Source organism: Vitis riparia, chromosome 17 (genome assembly GCF_004353265.1).
Source record: "Vitis riparia cultivar Riparia Gloire de Montpellier isolate 1030 chromosome 17, EGFV_Vit.rip_1.0, whole genome shotgun sequence".
NCBI lineage: Eukaryota > Viridiplantae > Streptophyta > Magnoliopsida > Vitales > Vitaceae > Vitis > Vitis riparia.
The window spans coordinates 18,020,845-18,043,498 of NC_048447.1; the positions used below are offsets into that span (position 1 = coordinate 18,020,845).

Below are 22,654 nucleotides of genomic sequence, written 5' to 3' on the forward strand. Positions count from 1 at the left end.
TTCCACAATATACTAGTCTTATCAAGACAAGGGAATGGGCTCCTTAACAAGGAGCCTTACAAGCTGAACACTAATTACTGCCTGAGGAGGCAAATAATTTCCAATAGAAGGCACCAAATGCTTTGATTCTCTTTTAGCTAAAAAGTTTGCTACTTGATTAGCTAAGTGAGGAACCCAATGCCTGGAGCATCCTAACTTTGGAACAATATCAAATGTTTAATGTAGCCACTTGTCAAGCCTCTATGAATCTATTTCCTTCTTAGCCACCCATAAGATGACAATAGTAGAATTTCCCTGCACTACAAAGTTGGACAAGCCCGAAGCTTTTGTTTGCATGAGGCCCTCCAACAGCACAACAATCTGAATCTCAATAGAAAAACCCACACCTGCAGGTTTAGAATAAGCTTTGACTACTAAACCTCAATGATCTCTAATCACTCGACCAATCTCGAGTTGCCTTAGGGTACCCAAAGAGCATCCATCTAAGTTCAACTGAATACTCCTTCAATCATGAATGATCACACTTGAGTGGACTTCTCATGTATTAAATCAATTTAGTTTATTATTGAGTACAAATTTTTTATGTATAACATGTTGTTCATTCATGGTGTGATGGACTAACTCTTCTCTCTCCCTCTACTGTTCTACTTTAGGGGTTTACGTACCCAGTACGAACTCATTTTCTGGAAAATATTCTGGAAATGACTGGATATAGATTGACTCCTTATAATCAAATTGATGATTATGGTCAAGAAAAGGTGTGGAAAATGCAGAAACAAGCTCTCAGAAAGAGAAAGAGCCAAATTGCTTCCTCGGTTGAGGTATAGCAGTTTTATGAGGCTACATACTGTTGTTGTTTTTCTATAAATGCATCTTGAACACTTTATACTTGTGAACAGGATGCACTTGAAGTTGCTAATTTTGATTCATATAGCCCACGGACACAAGACTCTTTATCCTGTTGGAATCCTGATTCTATTGGTTTTAACCTTATCGAACATGCTCTTTGCCACATAGTTAAAAAAGAAAGACCTGGTGCTGTCTTGGTTTTCATGACTGGTTGGGATGACATAAATTCTTTGAAAGATCAGCTCCAAGCTCATCCTCTCTTGGGAGATCCAAGCAGAGTTTTGCTGCTTGCATGCCATGGTTCCATGGCCAGCTCAGAGCAGGTAATCTTGCTATTTACTCTTCATTTTGTGTTGGCTCTATCATTTATCAACATTAGTACTCCTATTCATGCAACTTTCTTGAACTCATGCTGATAATGTATTCTTCTTCAAACAATACCTGCTAATTGTAGCTTTTTGAGGCGTTTGAGGCTTCTCGTGAGGCTCAAGGAGAACACCTTGAGCCAATACCCAGCAACTTAACTCACAAACAACTGATAATGGTCTTTTTTAAACAATACTGTACTCACAAATTTCAGAAGTCATGCAAAAATAAGTAAAACTACAGGAAAAATATCCAAACAAAATTATTTGTATCAGAAAATTTCTGGGTATAACTCTTTGTAGTAATACTCTTTTATCCACTAATTGTGGCTTTTCGAGGGGTTTTCAGATGAGGCTCAAGGAGAAGACCTTGATGCACAACCTAGTCACTAAAACATGCACCATTCTTTGTTGCAAGAGTTTGGGTGCAAGTATCTGGTGTGGGTATGTTTTCAGGTGTTTGGCCCTTCACATGTGTGAAAAGAGAGAAAAAGGGAGAATTCCTAATTATTGTTATTGAAAAACTGTAAAGAATACACATTAGACTTGGGCATATATATACATGTTAGTGGGACCCACAATACAATAAGGAAAGAAAAGGAAAAGGAAAAGTAAATAACCTAAATAACTGTACACTATCTAACACTCCCCACAAGCTGGAGCATATATGTTATATGCACCAAGCTTGTTACAAATGTATTTAATTCTAGGACCTCTGAGAGATTCAATAAAAATATCTGCTAGTTGATCATTTGAATTGACAAAAGTAGTCGCCACACATCCTGATGCGATCTTCTCTCTAATGAAGTGACAGTCAACTTCAATGTGTTCGATCTTTTCATGGAAGACTGGATTGGATGCAATATGCAAAGCGGCTTGGTTGTCACGGATGAGCTTCATCTGTTCATCCTTTCCAAATCTCAACTCCCGAAGAAGATGTTTCAGCCATATGAGTTCACATGTTGCAAGAGCCATAGTTCGATACTCGGCTTCAGCACTAGATCTGGCCACCATATCTTGTTTCTTACTCTTCCAGGATATTAGGTTACCTCCAATAAAAACACGATACCCGGAAGTGGAACGTCTATTTGTGGGTGAGCCAGCCCAATCTGCATCTGTGTAACCAACAACCTGGGTATGACCTCTGTTCTCGTACAACACACCTTGGCCTGATGTGCGTTTGATATATCGAAGAATGCGGATTACAGCATCCCAATGGCTATCACATGGTGATTGTAGGAATTGACTAACAACACTTACAGGAAAATAAATGTCCGGACGAGTAATGGTGAGGTAGTTCAGTTTACCTACAAGTCACCGATATCTCCCAGGATCTCCTAAAGGCTCCCCCTGTCCTGGTATAAGTTTGACATTTGGATCCATAGGAGTGTCTACCAGTTTACAGTCTAACATACCGGTTTCTTCCAAGATGTCTAAAGCATACTTCCTTTGGGAAAGAACCACACCGGAACTGGATTGAGCTATCTCAATCCCTAAGAAATACTTGAGTTTCCCTAAGTCTTTAGTCTAAAAGTGGGTGAAAATGTGTTGCTTTAGTTTCTGAATACCATTCTGATCACTGCCTGTAATGACAATGTCGTCCACATAAACTACAAGATAAATACACTGCCCCAAGGAGTTATGATGATAGAAAACGGAATGGTCTGCTGTACTGCGGAACATGCCAAACTCTTGAACAACAAAACTAAAGCGGCTAAACCATGCTCGAGGAGATTGTTTCAAGCCATATAGAGAACAACGTAACCTACACACTAAACCAGACTCCCCCTGAGCAACAAAACCAGGTGGTTGCTCCATATAAACTTCCTCAGCAAGATCCCCATGAAGGAAAGCATTTTTAATATCTAACTGATAAAGAGGCCAAGAACGCATAACAGCCATGGAGAGCAATAGACGAACAGAAGCTCTTTTGCAGGAGAGAAAGTGTCACCATAATCAGAACCATAAACCTGAGTATAGCCTTTAGCAACTAAGCGGGCCTTAAGGCGATCAACCTGACCATCAGGGCCAACCTTAACTGTGTAGACCCAACGACAACCAACTATAGATTTACCAGAGGGTAAAACAACAAGATCCCAAGTGCCATTGGAGTGTAAAGCAGCCATTTCATCTACCATTGCCTGTCGCCAGCCTGGATGGGAAAGAGCCTCAGGGGTGCTCTTGGGAAGAGAAACAGAAGATATAGCAGAAACAAATGCAGAATAGGGTGAAGATAATCGATGGTAACTCAAAAAATTGTAAATGGGATGAGGATTACGAGTAGATCGATTACCTTTCCGAAGAGCAATGGGTAAGTCAGCAGAAGGAAACAAAGCCGGGGCAAGAGAAGCCGAAGGGATAGGAAGTGAGTCAGCAGGTATCTCGGCCAAAGAAGGAGGAACAACGACACGATGACGGCGATGATAAATCTCAAGTGGGCGAGAAGGCACTGCATCAGGTGGGAAGATAATGGGAAGGGGTAAGACTTCAAAAACAGGAAGAGACTCAGAGGTGGAGAAGAACGGTGAGTCCCCAAAGAAAGTGACATCAATGGAGAGAAAGTAGCGATGAGTCTCAAAGGAATAACAACGATAACCCTTTTAAAGTCTGGAATATCCCAAGAAAATGCATTTTGTGGCTCTGGCAGAAAGTTTGTCCTGTCCAGGAGTGAGAATATGAACAAAGCAAGTACAACCAAAAACACGAGGAAGGAAATAAAGTGGTTGGTCAGGGAAAAGAAGGGAATGAAGAATCTGATCGTGTAATACAGATGAGGGCATATGATTAATCAAATAACATGCTGTAAGAACAGCGTCCTCCCAAAAACGAAAAGGAGCATGACTATGGAGAAGGAGAGTACGAGTTGTCTCAACAAGATGTCAATTCTTACGTTCAGCTACCCCATTTTGTTGAGGAGTATGAGCACAAGAAGACTGATGAATGATCCCATGTTGGGACATAAATGAAGTAAATGGTGCAGAAAAATATTCCCTGACATTGTCACTGCGCAACACACGAATAGAAATATTGAATTGGGTTTGGATTTCAGCATAAAATTTTTGAAAAATAGAGAATAACTCAGCTCGATTTTTCATTAAAAATAACCAAGTACATCGAGAATAGTCATCAATGAAAGTGACAAAATATTGAAATCCTAAAGTAGACGCAGTCCGACAAGGACCCCAAACATCAGTGTGGACAAGTTCAAAAAGAGACTTTGCCCGATTATTCGAACGCTTTGGGAATGAGACACGAGTATGTTTCCCAAGCTGACAGGACTCACACGCAAGCGACGACAAAGATGAAAAACTAGGGGCCATTTTCTGGAACTTGGATAAACTAGGGTGGCCCAGGCGACTGTGGATGAGGAAGGGAGCATCAGTGGAAACGCAAACTGCAGGAGTTGAAGGCAAGGTGAGGTGATAGAGGCCTTGAGACTCACGTCCTATGCCAATCATCTTCCCCGTACTCCAGTCCTGCAAGGTCACAAATTTATCAGAGAAAGTGATAGAACAGTTAAGAGTGCGAGTTATTTTGCTGATAGAAATAAGATTAAAAGGACACTCAGGGGCATAAAGGACAGAATGGAGAGGTAGGGAAGGGAGAGGATGAGCGAAACCAAAACCTTTAGCCATAGTTTGGGAACCATTAGCTAAAGTAACAGTAGGTAAGGCAGAGGTAGTAGTAATAGAAGAGAAAAGATCCTTATTACCAGATATGTAATCAGAAGCGTCAGAATCTAGAATCCAAGGTCCAAGAGAAGATGTGTGGGTAAGACAAGTAGAAGCATTACCAGCCTGGGCAACAGAAGTAACAGAAGCTGACTTGGTGGCCTGATAGCGAAGATAGTCATCATACTCACTGTCAGTGAGGGAAATACCTTGAGATGTGGAGGAACTGGGAGGTTGAGGCGAGTGAGGATCAGATGACTGGGCCACGTGGGCAGTGCGAGGAGGCCGCCCATGTAACTGATAACACCGATCACGAGTGTGGCCAAGCTTATTGCAATAGGTGCAATGAGGACGTTGACCTCTAACTCGGTTACCACTGCGTCCTCCTCGAGAGTTAGTTTGAGAAACTAACACAGAAGAATCTGAAGTGTTATCAGATGGCAAAGTCTAAGTGGAGGAGATATAAAGGAGGCGAGTAAACACATCATCCAATGATGGAACGGAGGAACTGCCAAGAATTTGATCGCGGATGGTCTCGAGATCTAGACGGAGGCCAATAAGCGTAAGAACCATGAAGAACTTGTCAATCTATGTTCGTTGATCCCCAACATCAGTAGTAAGAGGCATCACGGTCAAGAATTCCTCCTTAAGAGAGGCAATCTGGCCAATATAAGTAGATAAATCCATGTCTTGTTGTCTGACATTGACAATAGAAGAAGCCACCTTATAAAGACGTTGGATGTCATTCGTGTATAGCCCTTTTGCCTGATTCCAAAATTTAAAGCATGTTTTGTAGGCTCAAAGATGAAGCAGAATCTTAGGATCAACTGATTGCCATAACACACTACATAACTATACATCTATCTTCCTCCATTGTACTTTGTCAACCTCAGGGATATCTGCCTCCTACGTAACAAGGTGATCCTCATAACCTTGACTCATAAACCAAAGCTCCACAGAGGCAGACCAGGACAAATAATTTTCACTGCCAACCGATTTCTTCGAAGTAATCATAGAAGATCCAGATATGACAGAGGAAAAAATGGAACTTTTAGTAGCCATATCTACTTATCTGGAGAACGAAATATGTTTGGATCGAAGAGAGCCCTAATACGGCTTCAGATCGCGGCTGAAAGAAGAAAAACCTACGATCCGCGATTGTCAGAGACCAAATAGTAAAGAAAAACAAATGTGGCACTACTGGAAGGGTAGAAGAACACTTCCTAAGACACGTGCAGGGCTCAGGGTGGAGAGGAAGTCACCGGAGGATGCCGGAAAGGCTGTTTAGAGGGCCGATGGAGACAAAAAACCCAAAAAACTACACTTTCAGGGCTCGAATGACACAAGCAAAGATGGATGGTGGCTAGATGGCGTCAGGCGAGGCTGGAGGTGGAAGTGCATGGCCGGAAAGTGCCCCACGCGCCCCCACACGCCGGCGCGTGAGATTTAGGTCGCCGGAGAAGAGACGCGCGTGGCCGGCGCGTGGCTGAGATTCTTCCTCCAGTGCTTTGAGAAAAGTTGAAGATCTCCTCCTTGCGCACCTCATGGTATGGTCGGTGTCGGAAAAGGACTTCGCCTGAAAAGTCGCCGGTGGTGAGGGTTTTTTGACGGCGATACGGTTGATCGGAAAACTTTAGGAGATGGGAAGGGTGACCGGAATGAAACATGGTCACTGAAAGATTTTCCATAATGGATTCACGGATAAACCGGAAATAATTAGGGTTTTTTTTTCTCCCTAGGCTCTGATACCATGTGAAAAGAGAGAAAAATGGAGAATCCCTAATTATTGTTATTGAAAAACTATAAAGAATACACATTAGACTTGGGCATATATATACATGTTAGTGGGACCCACAATACAATAAGGAAAGAAAAGGAAAAGGAAAAGTAAATAACCTAAATAACTATACACTATCTAACAACATGTACAAATTTTAAGTTTAATAAGAAGTATGGGCACTTGGGTATGACACAATAGAACAAAAAGAAAAGGGAAAATCAAATAAAAATTAATTAGAAGCTAAGATATACTTGATAAAAAATCCCCTTATATTCTCTTTTACCCATATTTTTTCTTTTTTATCCCTATATATGCTTATAAGGTTCAATTTCCACCAAATTTTCTCTTTCTTCAAGAATTAAAAAGGAAGAAAGAAACTAATTGAAGTCAAACAACCATATGCTTAGCTAAAATAGTAGCATTGGACAAGGATCCTATGCGCAACACCATGCCAATTTAGTGTTTACACGGGTTTGTTGGGTGAAGTTGGAGAGTCCAAGTATCGTAACCTGTTTTACTTTTGCATACACAATTCTTTTATAATATAATTGGATTGAAAATGTTTATTACAAAGACAATTTTTAGCACTTGAAGTATGAAATATGTGAAAAGTAATTATCATTTCTTTGAAAAGTTAAGTTTCTATCTTAATTGGGAAAAAGAAAAAGTTAAGTTTTAAAAATTATATATATTGCATATAAATTGCAGGTTAAATAAATAAAGGTTTTAAAATATGAGATTTCATTGTGTATATCATAAATATATATGAAATATCATTGCATTAATTCATGTAGTTTTTTAGAGAAGAAAGATTACTTCTACTTATTCAATACTCGAGAATTTACATATCTATCAAAAAAAAAAAAATACTTGAGAATTTACATAGATATATGATTGGTTCTATAATAATCTCAACCTATCTAAAATAGGAAGCATAAAAATAGGAAATTCTGACTGTCTAATCTACCATACTAATTCAAATTTTATTCGAACATAGAGAAACTAATTCAAATTTTATTCAAACATAGAGAAACAAAAAAATAGCCAACTCATCCCAAATCTTCGATGCTCCCCCTCAAGATGGTGCATGGATGTCTATCGTGTCCAACTTGTTGATAAGAAACTCAAAGTTAGGTCTGATCTGAACAACCCCTTTCTAAGAATATCAGTTATCTGTTGTGTTGTTGGAACAAATGACATACAGATAGCACTTGCTTCGAGCTTTTCTTTGATTAAATGTTTGTTGATCTCAAGATTCTCAACATTTTTGGTCCTATTATGTTATACAGGGTTATGTGCAATGCTGATTACAATCTTATTGTTATAGTATAACTTCATTGGCATGTTTACTGGTGTCCTGAGCTCTTCCATGACTGTTTCAACCACAACATCTCACATACCTCGTGAGCCATTGTCTTGTATTTAGTCTTTGTGTTGCTTTGTGATACCACACTTTGTTTCTTGTTCCTCCAATTAACTAAGTTACCCTACACATAGGTACAATATCTTGATTGGACCTTCCATCGCTAATTGAACCTACCTAATCCACGTCAATATAAGACTCAATATTCTGCTGAACATTGTTTTGAAAGAATAAACCTATCCCTAGTGTACTTTTCAAGTACCTTAGGATTCTATACACAGCCTCAAAGTGTTCTTCATAAGGAGAGTGCATAAATTGGCTTACCAAACTAATAACGAAAGTAATATCAAGATGTATGTGTAATATCAAATTCTGAGGCAAGACATTTCTTCAATCTGTTCATTTCATGTACATCATCTCTGGTAAGGATAATGTCGTCCACATATACTATTAAAACAACAATCTTCCTTACATTAGAGAAGTTCATGAACATGGTGTGGTTGGTTTGCCCTAGAGTGTACCTCTACTTCATGAATTGACTGAACTTTTCAAACCAAGCTCTTGGTGACTGTTTTAGTCCATACAAAGACTTTTTTAGCGTACAAACGTTTGATCCAAAGTTCATGTCAAAACTAGAGGTGAGTCCATGTAAACCTCTTCCTCCAAGTCTCCAGTAAGGAAGGTATTTTTTACATCTAGATGTTGTGGAGGCCAGTCAAGGTTTACTACAGTTTGATTGGAGTACTCTCATAGTGTTTAGCTTTGCCACAAGAGCAAAAGTTTCAAGATAGTCAATATCGTGGGTCTAAGTAAATCCTTTGGCCACCAATCAAACTTTAAACCTTTGGAGTGATCCATCCGACCTATATTTGAATGTGAACACCCATTTGCACCCAACTATCGTTTTTCCTCTTGGTGGGTCCACCATCTCCCACATCTCATTCTTCTCAAGAGCCCTCATCTCCTCAAAAGTAGTCTCCTTCCACTTAGGAATCCTTAAGAGCATTTTGTACCTCCTTTGGAATTTCTAGGCTAGAATGTTGTGAAGTGAATGCAAAAAAAAAATGGTAAGAGGTTCTTATAAGACACATGGTTAGACATGGGAGGTTTGGTACAATACCTAACACCCTTTTGGATAGCAATGGGAATACTAAGATTATTAATGAACTCAGATTGTGAACTAGGACTAGGTAGGACAGATTGAACAGGCTTGGATTGGTCATTACTTGGAAGATCGGTCAAGTTTCAATCATGTCCTGGTTCAGACTCATGGCATTGTAGTGGAGCATTGGTCTCTATCCTAGTATGATCATGAGATGGCAGTAAGGAGGGGTCTGGACCTGCATTTTCAGTAGTTAACATACACGGTTCCCCTATAGGTTGGACTGAAGTGATTATGGGTGGAACATGTGATGATTCTTTTGGTTGAAAAACATCTAGATACTCTGAGGCTTCACTTCCTTTCTCATCTTGAAGATGAGATTCAAAAGATGGTTTGGACAGGAAATTATGACATCCATGGTAAATTTTTTTTTTTTGGAAATGGGATCATAGCATTTGTACCCTCGCTGAGTTGGAGAATAGCCCACAAACGCACACCTTTTTGCTCTAGGATCAAGCTTCCCACAGTTTTGTTTATAAATATGGACAAAGGCAATATAATGAAAGAATTTTGAAGGCAAATTGGATGAAAGCTGAGATATAGGATGACATTTTGAAAAATATGTAAAGGTGTTTGGAATGCAAAACCTTGCTTGGCGTTCGATTTATTAGATAAGTGGTCGTAAGGATAGCTTCACCCCTAAGATATTCAAGAACTTTATTTGTGAAAATTGAGGCCCTAGCTACTTTTAAAAGGTTTTTGTTTTTCCTTTCAATTACTCCATTTCATTGAGGAGTATCATTGCAAGAACTTTGATGTACAGTCCCTTTTTGCACAAAGAAATGTTCCAAAACTTTGTTGAAATATTCTTTCCCATCATCACTTTGAAATACCTAAATACTTGTGTGGAATTGTGTTTGCACCCTAGTGTAAAAATTTTGAAAACTTCCCCCACTTCTGATTTTTCTTTTTGTAAATATACCCAACTTACTCGTATGTGATCGTCATCCAAAAAGCGTGGTAACCTTAGATGACCACCATACGTCACTGTATATCAAGGAAAAGGGTTTAGAAGCTTTATAAGGCTGTAAATAAATTTGAAAACAAATATTTTAAATAATGAAAATTCGGGTGGCCTAGCCTAAAATGTCATAACATTATTTCACTATCACTAGCAACAAAAATGGATTTCAAACTGGTACTCTGAGTTTGTCTTCTCAATTCAATTTCATCCTTAAAGAAATAGAGTCCTCTACTTTCTCTAGGATTTGCCAATCATCCTCCCCGAGATCATTTCCTGAAAGTCACCCGAAATGGATAAAAATTAGCTTGACACTTGTGATCATGTGTTAGTTTGCTAACAGACAATAAATTACAAGACTAGTTAGGATCATGAAGGACATTATGGAGTGTAAGGGAAGGAGAGATGATGATTGATCCTGCCCCAACTATGGCCTAACAGCCAGTCATGTGATCAATTGCTCCAAAATCTATGATCCATGGACTATCTAAATTTGTACTAACACTAACAAGAGCAGTAGTCAGATAGTTACCTTTTCGAGCTAAAGAACAAGAGGAAGTGGGGTTTACTGAGACTTGTGGAGATTGAAAGAGGTTATATAGATGTTCTAACTGTTTCTTCATGAACGGAGACATCTCTGAGTTGATCAGTTGCCCTTAGGATTCTTCATTTGCTGCTTGGAGGGCTCGGTTTTCTCTTCCAGGTTTCTTTTTCCAATTCTATGGTCTACCATGAAGTGTCTAGCATATTTCCCTAGTGTACCAAGGTTTATGACAGTGATCACACCAAGGTTTTTCACCTTTTCTGTTTTATGACTATCTAGGCTGATTGCTTTTGGTTACTAGGGCAGAACCTTCAGGTATTGGTGGAATATGTCCCTCATCATGACTTTCCTTTGATTTTCCTCCCTTCGAACTTTGGAAAACACTTCACGAAGAGTGGGCAGAAGTCGTTTTCCTAGAATCCGCCCTCTGACTTCATCTAATTCCTTGTTCAGTCTAGCTAAGAACACAAAGACTCAATCATTCTCCAATCTCTTCAAATGTCTCACATTGTCACTTGGGCAATCTCGATCTTCTTTGTAACATAAGTCTTAACTTTTGCCACAACATTGTCATTTTGTTATCATACTGGGTTACCTCTCAGTCTCCTTGTTTGGACTGCCACAATTGTTATTTCAGTTCAAATATTTGAGCTGAGTTTTCCAGATTCGAATAAGTCTCAAGAGCTGCTTCTCACACTTTTTTCATCATTGGTAAGAAGACATGCGTCTTTCTGATTGTTGGTTCCATGGAATTCACAAGCCAAGCAATTGCCATAGAATTTTCAGATCTCCATGTTCTGAGAGCTGGATCATCAACCACTGGTTTTGTTATTTCTCTAATGAGATGGCCTAATTTTCCCTTGCCCTCAATCACCAATTTAATGGATTGTATCCACCTGAGATAATTCTTACCATTCAATTTGTGAATGGTCTATTGAGTAGATGGATATAGATTATCCAATCCATTAAAATTCCCAACAAAAACCTGTGGAGCACCTCATTGGCAATACCAAAGGACATTGTTCTCCTTGTTCCAGTCATGGCGGTTTTTGCCATCACCACGATTTTCAGTACAGAGGCTTAGGTTTTGATATCATGTAGTCTTTGAGAGAAGAAAGGTTACTTCTTCTGCTTATTCAATACTCAAGAATTTACAAAGATATATAGGAGAGGTTGATTCCACAATAATCTCAACTAATCTAACCGAAAGCATAAAAATAGGGAATCCCAACTATTTAATCTACTTGATTAATTTAAATTATAAATTCAAGTTATATTTGAACATAGAGAAACAAAAAAATAACTAACTCATCCTAAATCTTCAACAATTCATAAAGAGTGCAGATGGAACTTGGAAATCTTATACAATTTTTTTTTTCTTTGGAAATAAGAATATTCTAAAATGTGTGACTAAAAAGGGACATACTCGAATCAAAATCTTGGAGTTAATAACTTCTCTAATGTTTCACCATAAGAAGAAAGCCATGTTTCTGTATATTGGACTTCTATATCTATGAATGGTAATATATGATATACACGTCAAATGCATGTTATCCAGTAAAATAAATAAATAAATAAGAAAAAGAAAAAAACAAAAGCACGCTTTCATAATTTGAGTAGCCTTTTATGATGACAAAGCAAGCATAAATTAAAGACACAACTTTAGGTGTCTTGAAAACAATAATTGATTTTCCATTTTTTTTGTCGAAGGTTGCAAGGGGTGGGGGGGATAGCCCTAAAAAACTGAGGTACTTTAACTATGCTCACGCCTAAAGGTGTGATGCGGAGGCCTGTCTTGAATCTATAATCATTAGTTAGTAGGCAACCAAAACTTGGTGGCTCTTATCACAATAATTATGACTAATAGGTTGGAGTTTGGTGTCTTTGCATTGTGCTCAGATGCAGATTTGTATGCACAACTGAACCCAAACTCAGAAAAGCATTATTCCAACCATCTTGGTTTTTACAGAGATCTGTCGTGTTTTCTTTCCACATTTTCATATAGCAGTAAGCATTTCTGGATTGACATCTGTTATAAATTCTCTTCATGTTTCCTAAACAGAGAGATACACAGATGATTTACATTTGAATCGTAGTACGGAAACTTGCTTTAAATTATATATGATTTCTAACTTGGTTAAATGGTAATGTTTGTTTCCACCCTTGTTTTCCTGACCATTTTGAACTGGTTTGCATGCAGAGGTTAATATTTGATAAGCCGGAAGATGGAGTAAGGAAAATAGTTCTTGCTACCAACATGGCTGAGACTAGTATCACCATTAATGATGTGGTTTTTGTGGTTGATTGTGGAAAGGCAAAAGAGACGTCATACGATGCTCTGAATAACACTCCTTGTTTACTTCCTTCTTGGATCTCAAAGGCTTCTGCTCGACAAGTAACACCACTCTGATTGGCATTTTTCTTTAACCTAGCTTATGGGATGATATTTCAATGGCACTAATTTTCTTCTTGAGTTGCCTTTTCCTTTTCTTTAGTCTATTTTTATTGAGTTCACCACCAAATCATCTTCTAGCATGTCATACACACATGTAGACCGTGATAAGTATTTGCTAATGATAGGTAGAGCCAGGTAGCATGTATGTATTGTGAATGAATTTTTGTGTGTCAAACGTTATCTTTATTTCAGTTTTTCTTTGTCTCCCCTTTTCTCTCTCTTGAGATCAGGGCATGGAAATTCTTGATGAGATGTCCCAATTCCATAGACCCATTTTGTTGGCTAACTCCTTTTAAAAGATTAGGTTAATTATTTCAAACAGTGTCAGAACCAAAAATGTGGGGGGCGGGGGGTGCAAAATTGAACAAATTTGTTTCATGGGAGGGAGGCAATGTGTTATCAGGATGCAAATTTGGCTTAGTGATTAAGCATTTTTTGCCTTTAAATCTGGTAGTTTAGTTTCAAACCCAGCTCAAATTATGCACTAATTTTTTTATTTTTTTGTTGAGGGGTTGGGGGGGGGGGGGGGGTGGATAGGGGGATATGCTGGATGAGGGGGCATGTGCTAGCACAATATACATTATGGATCTATATCCTACCAACTAAATATTTTAGGGAAGTTGTTAGCTCAACACTTGCCTTTGCTTCCATGTTAAACTTTGGTGGAAGCAAAATACAATTTTATTAAAATCACTTGAAGTATTAGTTTTGGCTTTCAAGAAGTCAACTCAAACAAGGAGAAGCTCTTGTTGAGCTTTCAAGAAGCCGACTCAACAAGATCTTAGAGTCACATAATAGTCACCTGATTGCTTAAAAGATCTAAGAGCCTAATAGGCAAAGGCTGAACTTCCAATCTGTCTCGGATTAAGAAAAAAATTAGATAACAATGTCCAACATTGTATCTAAAATAGATTGGAATAATTATGCATGCATACATCCGAAATCCTGATTTTTATTTTTTTTTCATTATTTCAATTGTTACAATCATGCTCAAATTAGTGACATAAACCTAGAGAAAATATGGGTGTTCGAAATACGGTTTTTTTTTTTCCATAAAATGGCCACTGCCTTAAGAGAAGAAACTTCATAGTGAAGATCAAGATCAATAGGACTTGGGTAGCAAAGGAGAGAGAGATCAAAAAAGGGGTGGTCCAGGTCTTCCACTCTCTTTTGTCTGAATCAGAGGAATGGAGACCCCGTTGCAATGACTTGCCGGTTGAGGTTTTAGGAGGTGAGAATGAAGTGATGTTAGAGGTCCCTTTTTCCAAGGAAGAGGTATTTTCTACTCTCTTGGATCTTAGTGGGGGTTAATGCTCCTAGACCTAATGGCTTCTCTTTGGCTTTTTGGCAATTCAATTGGGATTTTTTGAAGGAAGAAGTTATAGGGTTTTTTTAAGGACTTTCATGAATAAGGCAAGTTTGTGAAGAGTATTAATGTCTATTTTCTGGTGTTAGTTCCTAAGAAAGGGGGAGCTAAAGATCTTAAGGATTTTAGGCCTATAAGCTTGGTAGGTAGCATTTACAAGTTGTTAGCTAAAATGTTAGTTAGTAGGCTAAAGAAAGTGGTGGGTAAGGTGATATCCAGGTCCCAAAATGCTTTTGTGGAGGGTAGGCAGATCCTGATGCTTCTTTGATTGCTAATGAAGCTATTGATTTGTTGCATAAAGGCAATGATGGTGGTATTCTATGCAAACTTGATGTTGAGAAGTCGTACGACCATGTAAATTTGAACTTCTTAATTTGGATGCTAGAAAATATAGGTTTCAGTGTTAACTGGATCAGTTAGATTCAGTGGTGTATTTCTATAGTAAGCTTCTCTGTCCTTATTAATGGAACTCCTTCTAGTTTTTTCCAAAGATCTCAGGGTTTTAGGTTAGGGGACCCTCTATACCTTACCTTCTTATGATTGTCATGGAGGCCCTCAGTTGTTTGTTAAAGAGAGCTAAGGAGGGAGGTTTTTTGTTGGGTTGGCGATTTAATGGTAGAGAAGGAGTAGGAGTGGAAATCTCTCACTTGTTGTTCGCAGATGACACTTTACTCTTCTGTAAACCTTCTCTAGATCAATCAACTTATTTGAGTTGGTTACTTATGTGGTTTAAGGCCATGTCAGGGTTGAGTGTAAATATGAAAAAAAGTGAGTTGATTCCCATGAAGAGAATGGAGAATGTAGAAGAGTTGGCTCAAGAGTTTGGTTGCAAGGTTATTACGTTGTTGTCTTCTTACTTGGGCCTTCCTTTGGGTGCTTGTTTCAAGGGGAACGGAGTAGGTTTACCTTAATTCTTAGCACTTTTTTCAATATGTGTATTTATTTTGTCTTTGTTTCGTATTCCAAGGAGAGTCAGATTGAGGTTGGAGCAAATCTAAAGGGATTTCCTTTAGGGAGGAGGGGCACTTGAGAGAAAGCCTTAGTAAGTTAGTCTATTGTTTGCTCAGATAAATGTAAGGGTGGTTTGGGAGTGTTGAATTTGACATTGCTTAATAAGGCACTCCTGTGCAAATGGAGTTGGTGTTTTGCAGTGGAAGGGGAGGCCTTTTGGAAGCAAGTCATTTGTGGGAAGTATGGGGAAGAAGAAGGTAGGTGGCACTCATGTGAAGTGAGAGAAAGGTTTAGGGTAGGTTTGTGGAAAGCCATCAGGAGAGAATGGGTTGTGATGGTTGGCTATATGACTTTTTTTGTGAGGAATGGGAGGTGGGTAGATTTTGGAAGGATAAGTGGTGTGGCGACAATTCTTTGTGCACCTTTTTTCCCTCCTTATTTGCTATAGCTTCGTCCAAGGAGGCTTGGGTGGAGGATATTTGGAACCATTCTAGAGAGGGAGTTTGAGATCCTCGTTTCTCTTGGTGGCTCAATGATTGGGAGGTGATTGATGTGAAACATTTTTTTTAGTGATTGCAAGGAATAAGGGTGTGTAGAGATGTGGGAGATCCGGTGATATGGACAAAGTCAAAGGATGGTAAATTTACTATCTAATCTCTTTATATGGCTTTGGAACCAAAAAGAAAAAGGGATTTTCCTACAAGTGTAATTTGGAAGTCATGGGTGCTATCAAGGGTGGGTTTCTTTGCTTGGAAGGCTACTTGGAATAAAGTCTTAACCTTGAATCAGATTCAAAGGAGAAGGTGGCATTTGGCTAACAGATGTTGCTTGTGTCTTTCAGAGGAAGAGTCTCTTGATCACATCCTCTTGCATTGGGATATGGCAAGTAGTCTCTGGCACTTGTTGTTTTCTTTGTTTTGGATGTCATGGGTGCTTCTGTTATTAGTTAGAGAGACGTTGTTAGGTTGGCATGGTTCTTTTGTGGGTAAGAAAAGAGAATAAGTGTGGCGAGTTGCTCCCCTATGCCTTTTCTAGACAGTTTTGAAGGAAAGAAATGGTAGAGCGTTTAAAAATGAGAGTCATTCGGTACAAAAGTGTAAATTTTCTTTCAAATTTGTAACCTTTGGGCATGGATTAAGGTGTGTTTAGTTTTTAGCCCTTCTTCCATTGTTGATTTTGTAGATTGGTTGGGTTTGTTTGAGGGGGTGTTGTTTTTTGTTGGTCCCTATTCTTTTTTGAGGCATTCTTAAGTGTCCTTTGTATACTTCTTGTGTATTTTTTAGTGTTTTTATGGAGTGCCTTGTTTTACTATATAGCTTTTTCATCAAAAAAAAAAAAAAAACCCGGAGCATGAACAATTTGCTTCTCACATGCTTTCTGCTGCATATTATATCTGTCTGGTTGAGTTGATGCATAGCACTCAATTCTATTGTAACTTGTTTTAATTCAGTAGAGGGTTTAAGCAGTTTCTTACATATCATTTTGCTTTTGTACGATGTTTTGGGATTTATCACATGGATTAAAGTTTACTGATTTGCTCTTCATTTTTTATAGAGAAGAGGAAGAGCGGGTCGTGTACAACCTGGCGAATGTTACCATCTGTATCCAAAATGTGTATATGATGCTTTTTCTGATTACCAATTGCCAGAACTTCTAAGGACACCTTTACAGTCCCTTGTTTGCAAATCAAGAGTTTGCAACTTGGAAGTATTTCAGAATTCCTGGCCAGGGCCTTGCAGCCACCAGAACCCTTATCGGTAAATTCACTTGGAACCTGATTCTCGGTCTCTGAACATTTACATGGATGCTGGACACCAGATCATTTGGTGGTCTTTTCACCTTTTGGTTGCCACTAAAATTTATGTTTTAACCAAAGGGATCTTGTTGCTTCTACTTATCATTGATAATATTGCAGTTCTGCCTTTTCAGTTTTTTGAATCATATTTGTTCTGCAGGTTCAAAATGCCATCGAGTATTTGAAGACCATTGGGGCTTTAGATGAGAATGAGAATTTGACAGTGTTAGGTGCATAAATTATATTTCTTTGTCTATTTTGGTGTTCATATTTTGATCTTTCTAAGCTGTTTTAAGGTTGTGCTATTGGTATATTTAAAAAAGAAGAAAGACCTCAAGTCTTGCTGGTTGTTTGACAGGACGCAACTTGTCAATGCTTCCGGTTGAGCCCAAACTTGGGAAAATGCTCATATTTGGTTCTCTTTTCAACTGTCTGAATCCAATAATGACTGTTGTTGCTGGTCTTAGTGTTAGAGATCCGTTCTTGATGCCATTTGACAAGAAGGATGTAAGTTATCTTTCCATTTCCGAGTTGCAGATGCTGTTCTGTCTTTGGCTTAATAGATGTTTTAAGTTATTATTGATGTCTTTTCTTTTTTCTTGTTATTTATTTCAGCTAGCTTCATTCGCTTTTGATTGAGGGATGATTTATGACTTTTCTATTAAGCAACAAGAACAGTATTATATTTATAGTAAAAAGAAGTTACAAGGATAAGAAATCCTTAATGCTAATAAAAGGACAAGAAGACAGATAAAGAAGAGAGAGACAGGAGAAACATATAATAATCAACACATAGGCTCCAGATACCCCAGCTTAGAACTATAATCCACTCCCCTAACCTGCACCACTATATATATATAGTAGATGCCACCTCTCTTGGCCTACCTATCAGTCTTCTAGTCTTCTTTTCTAAACTTTCTAAAAGAGAAGCAATTTGTATCCCTAGAAAGCTTCATTACTCCGAACAACAAATTGCAGTGTCTTTATGGTCCTCTCCCATCCTTAGACATCCAAAAAGGAACTGTTTATGAGTCCCCTTCACCATAAATTTAGAAACACCTTTGACATAAACTGAGCTTAAAACTGAGATGTACTGGCAGAAGAGAGAGTGGCCATTGCTCTGGCCATCCTTGCAAGCATTTATTATGCTTTGGGTGCTGTTCCCAAGAGAAACTGGGTCCAGGCTAGTGCAATGCAGAGCTTACTGCCTGCTCTTAATTCAACATGCTTCCACAGCAGTTCCCAAGTAGATGCTGATGATTTTGCCTCTATAAACTTCCACGGCCTGTGCAAAAGTAAAATCACAACTTGATATAGTGCTCTTTACCATCTTCAACAACCTTACCTGGCCTTTTTCACTATCTTTGTCAACAAGACAGATGTCATAAAAATTTCTACCTTCACATGACACGAAAATCTTAAACTAATGGCTGCATACTTGTCTTGAATGAACTATCTTACACTTGTATTCACAAGATAAAAGAAAGATGTGCAAAATAAAGAAGGATGATAAGTCTTTTAGAAAAGGAAATGTATACAAGTATATACAGAAAAGAAATACGGAACTACGTGAAGCGCAAAGCAGAGAACCTTTAACTTCACAACCTAAGAACAGTTAGTAAAACTCAAAAGGACATGAGATTTGCATTAAAGTCAACTAGAGAAGAGGGTCTTCTCTGTGCCAGCCTATCCAGCTTTCTGATTTGCTGATCTAGGCCTCTACAAGAAAAAGTGACCTAACCCCCTGTTGTTCACTTATGCAGCTTGCAGAATCAGCAAAAGCTCTTTTCTCAGGCCGCACCTTCAGTGACCATCTTGCACTTGTCCAAGCCTATGAGGGCTGGAAAGAGGCTGAAAGACAGCAATCTGGATACGAGTACTGTTGGAGAAATTTCCTTTCTGCACAAACTCTAAAAGCTATTGATTCCCTTCGAAGGCAATTCTTTTATTTGCTCAAGGATGCTGGTCTGGTTGAAAACAACACAGAAGCATGCAATAAGTGGAGCCATGATGAGCATCTCATTCGAGCAGTCATTTGTGCAGGCCTGTTCCCTGGGATATGCTCTGTTGTTGTGAGTGATAAATTTTTACATTGTCCTATGCTTTCTACTTTTTCCTTTCTAGGTTTGTTCTTGTATATAGTAACAACATTTTTGTTCCAAAAAGAAAAAAAATGATACTTTTTGCTAATGTTATTTGGTTTATTGAATAACATGAATGTCCAATAAGCAAAGAATGATTAAAGTTGCTTTTATGATGGTGAGTTTGTTTATAGTTGAATGAAAGTATTTGGAGGGAACAGCTTTCTGCTTGGAGTTTATTGGGTGGTAGTGGATAACCTGTCTTCTTTTTTCCCTATGGAGCATAACTTAAAATTGGCTATAACATGAGTGTGTTTTTGCAGAACAAGGAAAAATCAATATCATTGAAAACGATGGAGGATGGTCAAGTTCTTCTGTACTCGGTAAGTTGCTTTGCTGTTCCATAAAGCGTTATTATGCATATCCCATCATTGAATTCAGAATTGTAAAGAATCAAATTTTCCTTCACAACAAGATTTTCTTTTCTTTTCTTTAATTGTGGACTGCATAGATTTTCTTTTCTTTTCTTTAATTGTGGACTGCATTTCCTTTTTTTCATAGAATTCGGTGAATGCCCGGGAACCTAAAATTCCATACCCGTGGTTAGTTTTCAATGAAAAGGTGAAGGTGAATTCAGTTTTCCTCCGTGATTCCACTGCTGTATCTGATTCTATGCTTCTTTTATTTGGAGGACGTATTTCCAGAGGGGGAATTGTAAGTTTCTTATCCCACTTATTTGCAGTATTCCTAGGATGATACCTCCTTTCAAGAAGATGAATCCTAAAAATATATTTCAAATTAGTTATATGCCACATTAGCTAGAATGATTTCTTGCTTTTGGTAGGATGGACACCTGAAAATGTTGGGAGGATATTTGGAGTTCTTCATGAAACCTGACTTAGCAGATACATATCTGAGCCTCAAGAAAGAGCTTGAAGAACTAATTCAACAGAAAGTAAGTATTATTTTATCTCATTGCTGGATGCTCAAAAGTAACCTTTTATATTTTTTCCCATCATCTGAGGTTCAAATTTCCACATGCACATGCACAGACTTTATTATGTGCGTGCAGATGCACATACACCCACAGACACTAGATGAATGAATGCTTTTGAATTGATGTCTTCTTTCCTCTCTCTCTCTCTCTCTCACACACACACACACACACACATGTTCGTGGGTGCGCACACACACACACGTGTTCGTGGGTGCACACACACGTGTTCGTGGGTGCACACACACGTGTTCGTGGGTGCGCACACACACACATACATAAAATAGAATAATACTCATAAATTGATTTTTCTTTCTTTTATGCTGTGTTCTTATCGAACAGCTTCTGAATCCAACACTGGATGTACACACCAATAATGAGCTGCTATCTGCAGTAAGATTACTGGTTTCAGAGGATGAATGCAATGGCAGGTTTGTCTTTGGCCGCCAGTTGCCTAAGTCTTCAAAACAGGCGATAAAAGAGACCTCGCCTGGTGCACTCTTGAGAAGTGGAGCTGGGGGTGATAATGCAAAGGGTAGGCTGCAAACTGTACTTATCAGGGGTGGACATCAGGCACCAGTCTACAAGACGAGACAACTGAAAAATAACATGTTCCGGTCCACTGTGATCTTCAACGAATTGCAGTTTGTGGGGCAGCCTTGCAGCAGTAAGAAACTTGCGGAAAAGGATGCAGCAGCCAGAGCTCTGGAATGGTTGATGGGTGAGAGACAATCATCCACTGAAGACATTGACCATATGTCAATGCTTCTAAAAAAGAGCAAAGGGAAACGTCGGAAGAGAACTTAAATTCATCTTACTAAGTTGGTCATAAACTGCCCATGATAGGTGAAGGTTAAAATGGTCATTTATTATTTTTCAAGGGGGAAGAGCTGAGTTCCTGGTCCAAACTGAAACAAATGATGGACTAGGTGGTGGACCTTAATCTTTCTGGCCATGACATTGTTACCTCACAGGAAGTTGCAGTTCCAAGAGTCAATGACAGATCTTGTCATTTTTAACCCCTGCTTTTTTACATGGGTGATAGATAAAATTCCACAGAAGCAGAAGCTTGATTTTCTACCAAGGCTGACTAAAGATACAGAATTAGGATTATTTTTCACACAAAGGTGCTGTCCATCTCAGCTCAAAGATCACTTTGATCCAAACTTATTGTTGTATCGGGTGGCCACCATCACTTTAGTATCAATTAGAGATAGAATTCTTATCAAAGAATTAGAAACAATAAGAATTATCTGTAAAGCGAGGACACATAGCTATCCATTTCTTCTCTCTCAGTTTTGTAAATTGCTCTTGTTTGAATCTGAAGATTTGGTGCATTTGCAGGTTCCTGCCCAAGCATACAATGGATATGTAGACAATTCTATGACCCAAATATGTACTTGAGTGGAATTGTTGTGACCTTGAATGATGTTGCAGGCTTATATGCTTTTGATGCAGAATTTGCCATACCCATAATAAGATGGAGATGGAGACGGAGATGCGTAAATTCGTGTGTGCTGAAGAACTGCAATGGGTATCTCTCAATCAAAATAAAGGGGCATGGGATCCATATCTACAAAATTAGCCATTGCTGGTTTGCTCCATGTGCCTTTTGGTGTGCAATTTCTTGTTGATGTCCTAATTTTTGGTGTTTTGTTGATGAGGTGACCAGCTGTGGGAGGATTCATTTTCAGAAGCAACCTGCTACTCAACTTGCAGACGGTGTGTTACTGTCATCTAACAATCCATCCACGTTGGGGGCGAAAGACCTGCACTCTAAGAGGTTAGAATGGTTACCCAGTCAAGACATTGGATTCCATTTGTTTCATCAGTTGAATAAGAACTCGCTTTGTTGCACAACTCTTCACTGTTAAGGAGGTTTAAATTCATTCAGATGCGGATATATTGGTTTGTTGCTCATCTGGGTAGATGTTTGATAATCCCTCGAGACAAAATCTCTGGAAAAGACCAGATTATTGGAGTTTGAGAGGTACATATAGCTTACTCATATTTGTCATAGAAGTTTCAGGTACTTGATCATGGAATGATGATGTTTCTTAAAATATACACTCCAATTTAGTGTAGCATTTAAGTCACCTTTTTCAGGATGAAGCTGTGGGCTTAATCTAAATCAAAAGAAAAAAAATATATATATATACAGTAAACTTAAAAAGACTGGTGAATGGTAACTAAGATGAGTCATATAATTATTTTTTTTTTTTCTGTTGGCGACTGAGAAAAAAACGATCAGACTTTTGAACAGGCTGACTTGTAAATTTTACAGAAATTTGTACTAAAAAGATTTAATTTCAAATAT

The 22,654-nt window shown here is 38.5% G+C and overlaps 1 protein-coding gene across 1 annotated transcript in view; it reads left to right on the plus strand.

Annotated features, from left to right (window-relative positions):
• LOC117934376 (DExH-box ATP-dependent RNA helicase DExH3-like) overlaps nt 1–22,442 on the plus strand; it is a 43,673-nt gene extending 21,231 nt beyond the window's left edge. Inside the window, 12 exon segments of the mRNA XM_034856026.1 lie at nt 654–821; nt 900–1,172; nt 12,896–13,090; nt 17,022–17,139; nt 17,142–17,224; nt 17,423–17,492; nt 17,621–17,769; nt 19,026–19,334; nt 19,667–19,726; nt 19,905–20,057; nt 20,188–20,298; nt 20,680–22,442. Coding sequence (XP_034711917.1) covers nt 654–821; nt 900–1,172; nt 12,896–13,090; nt 17,022–17,139; nt 17,142–17,224; nt 17,423–17,492; nt 17,621–17,769; nt 19,026–19,334; nt 19,667–19,726; nt 19,905–20,057; nt 20,188–20,298; nt 20,680–21,144 — 2,154 coding nt within the window. The 3' untranslated portion in view covers nt 21,145–22,442.
• The last annotated feature ends 212 nt before the right edge of the window (nt 22,443–22,654 follow it).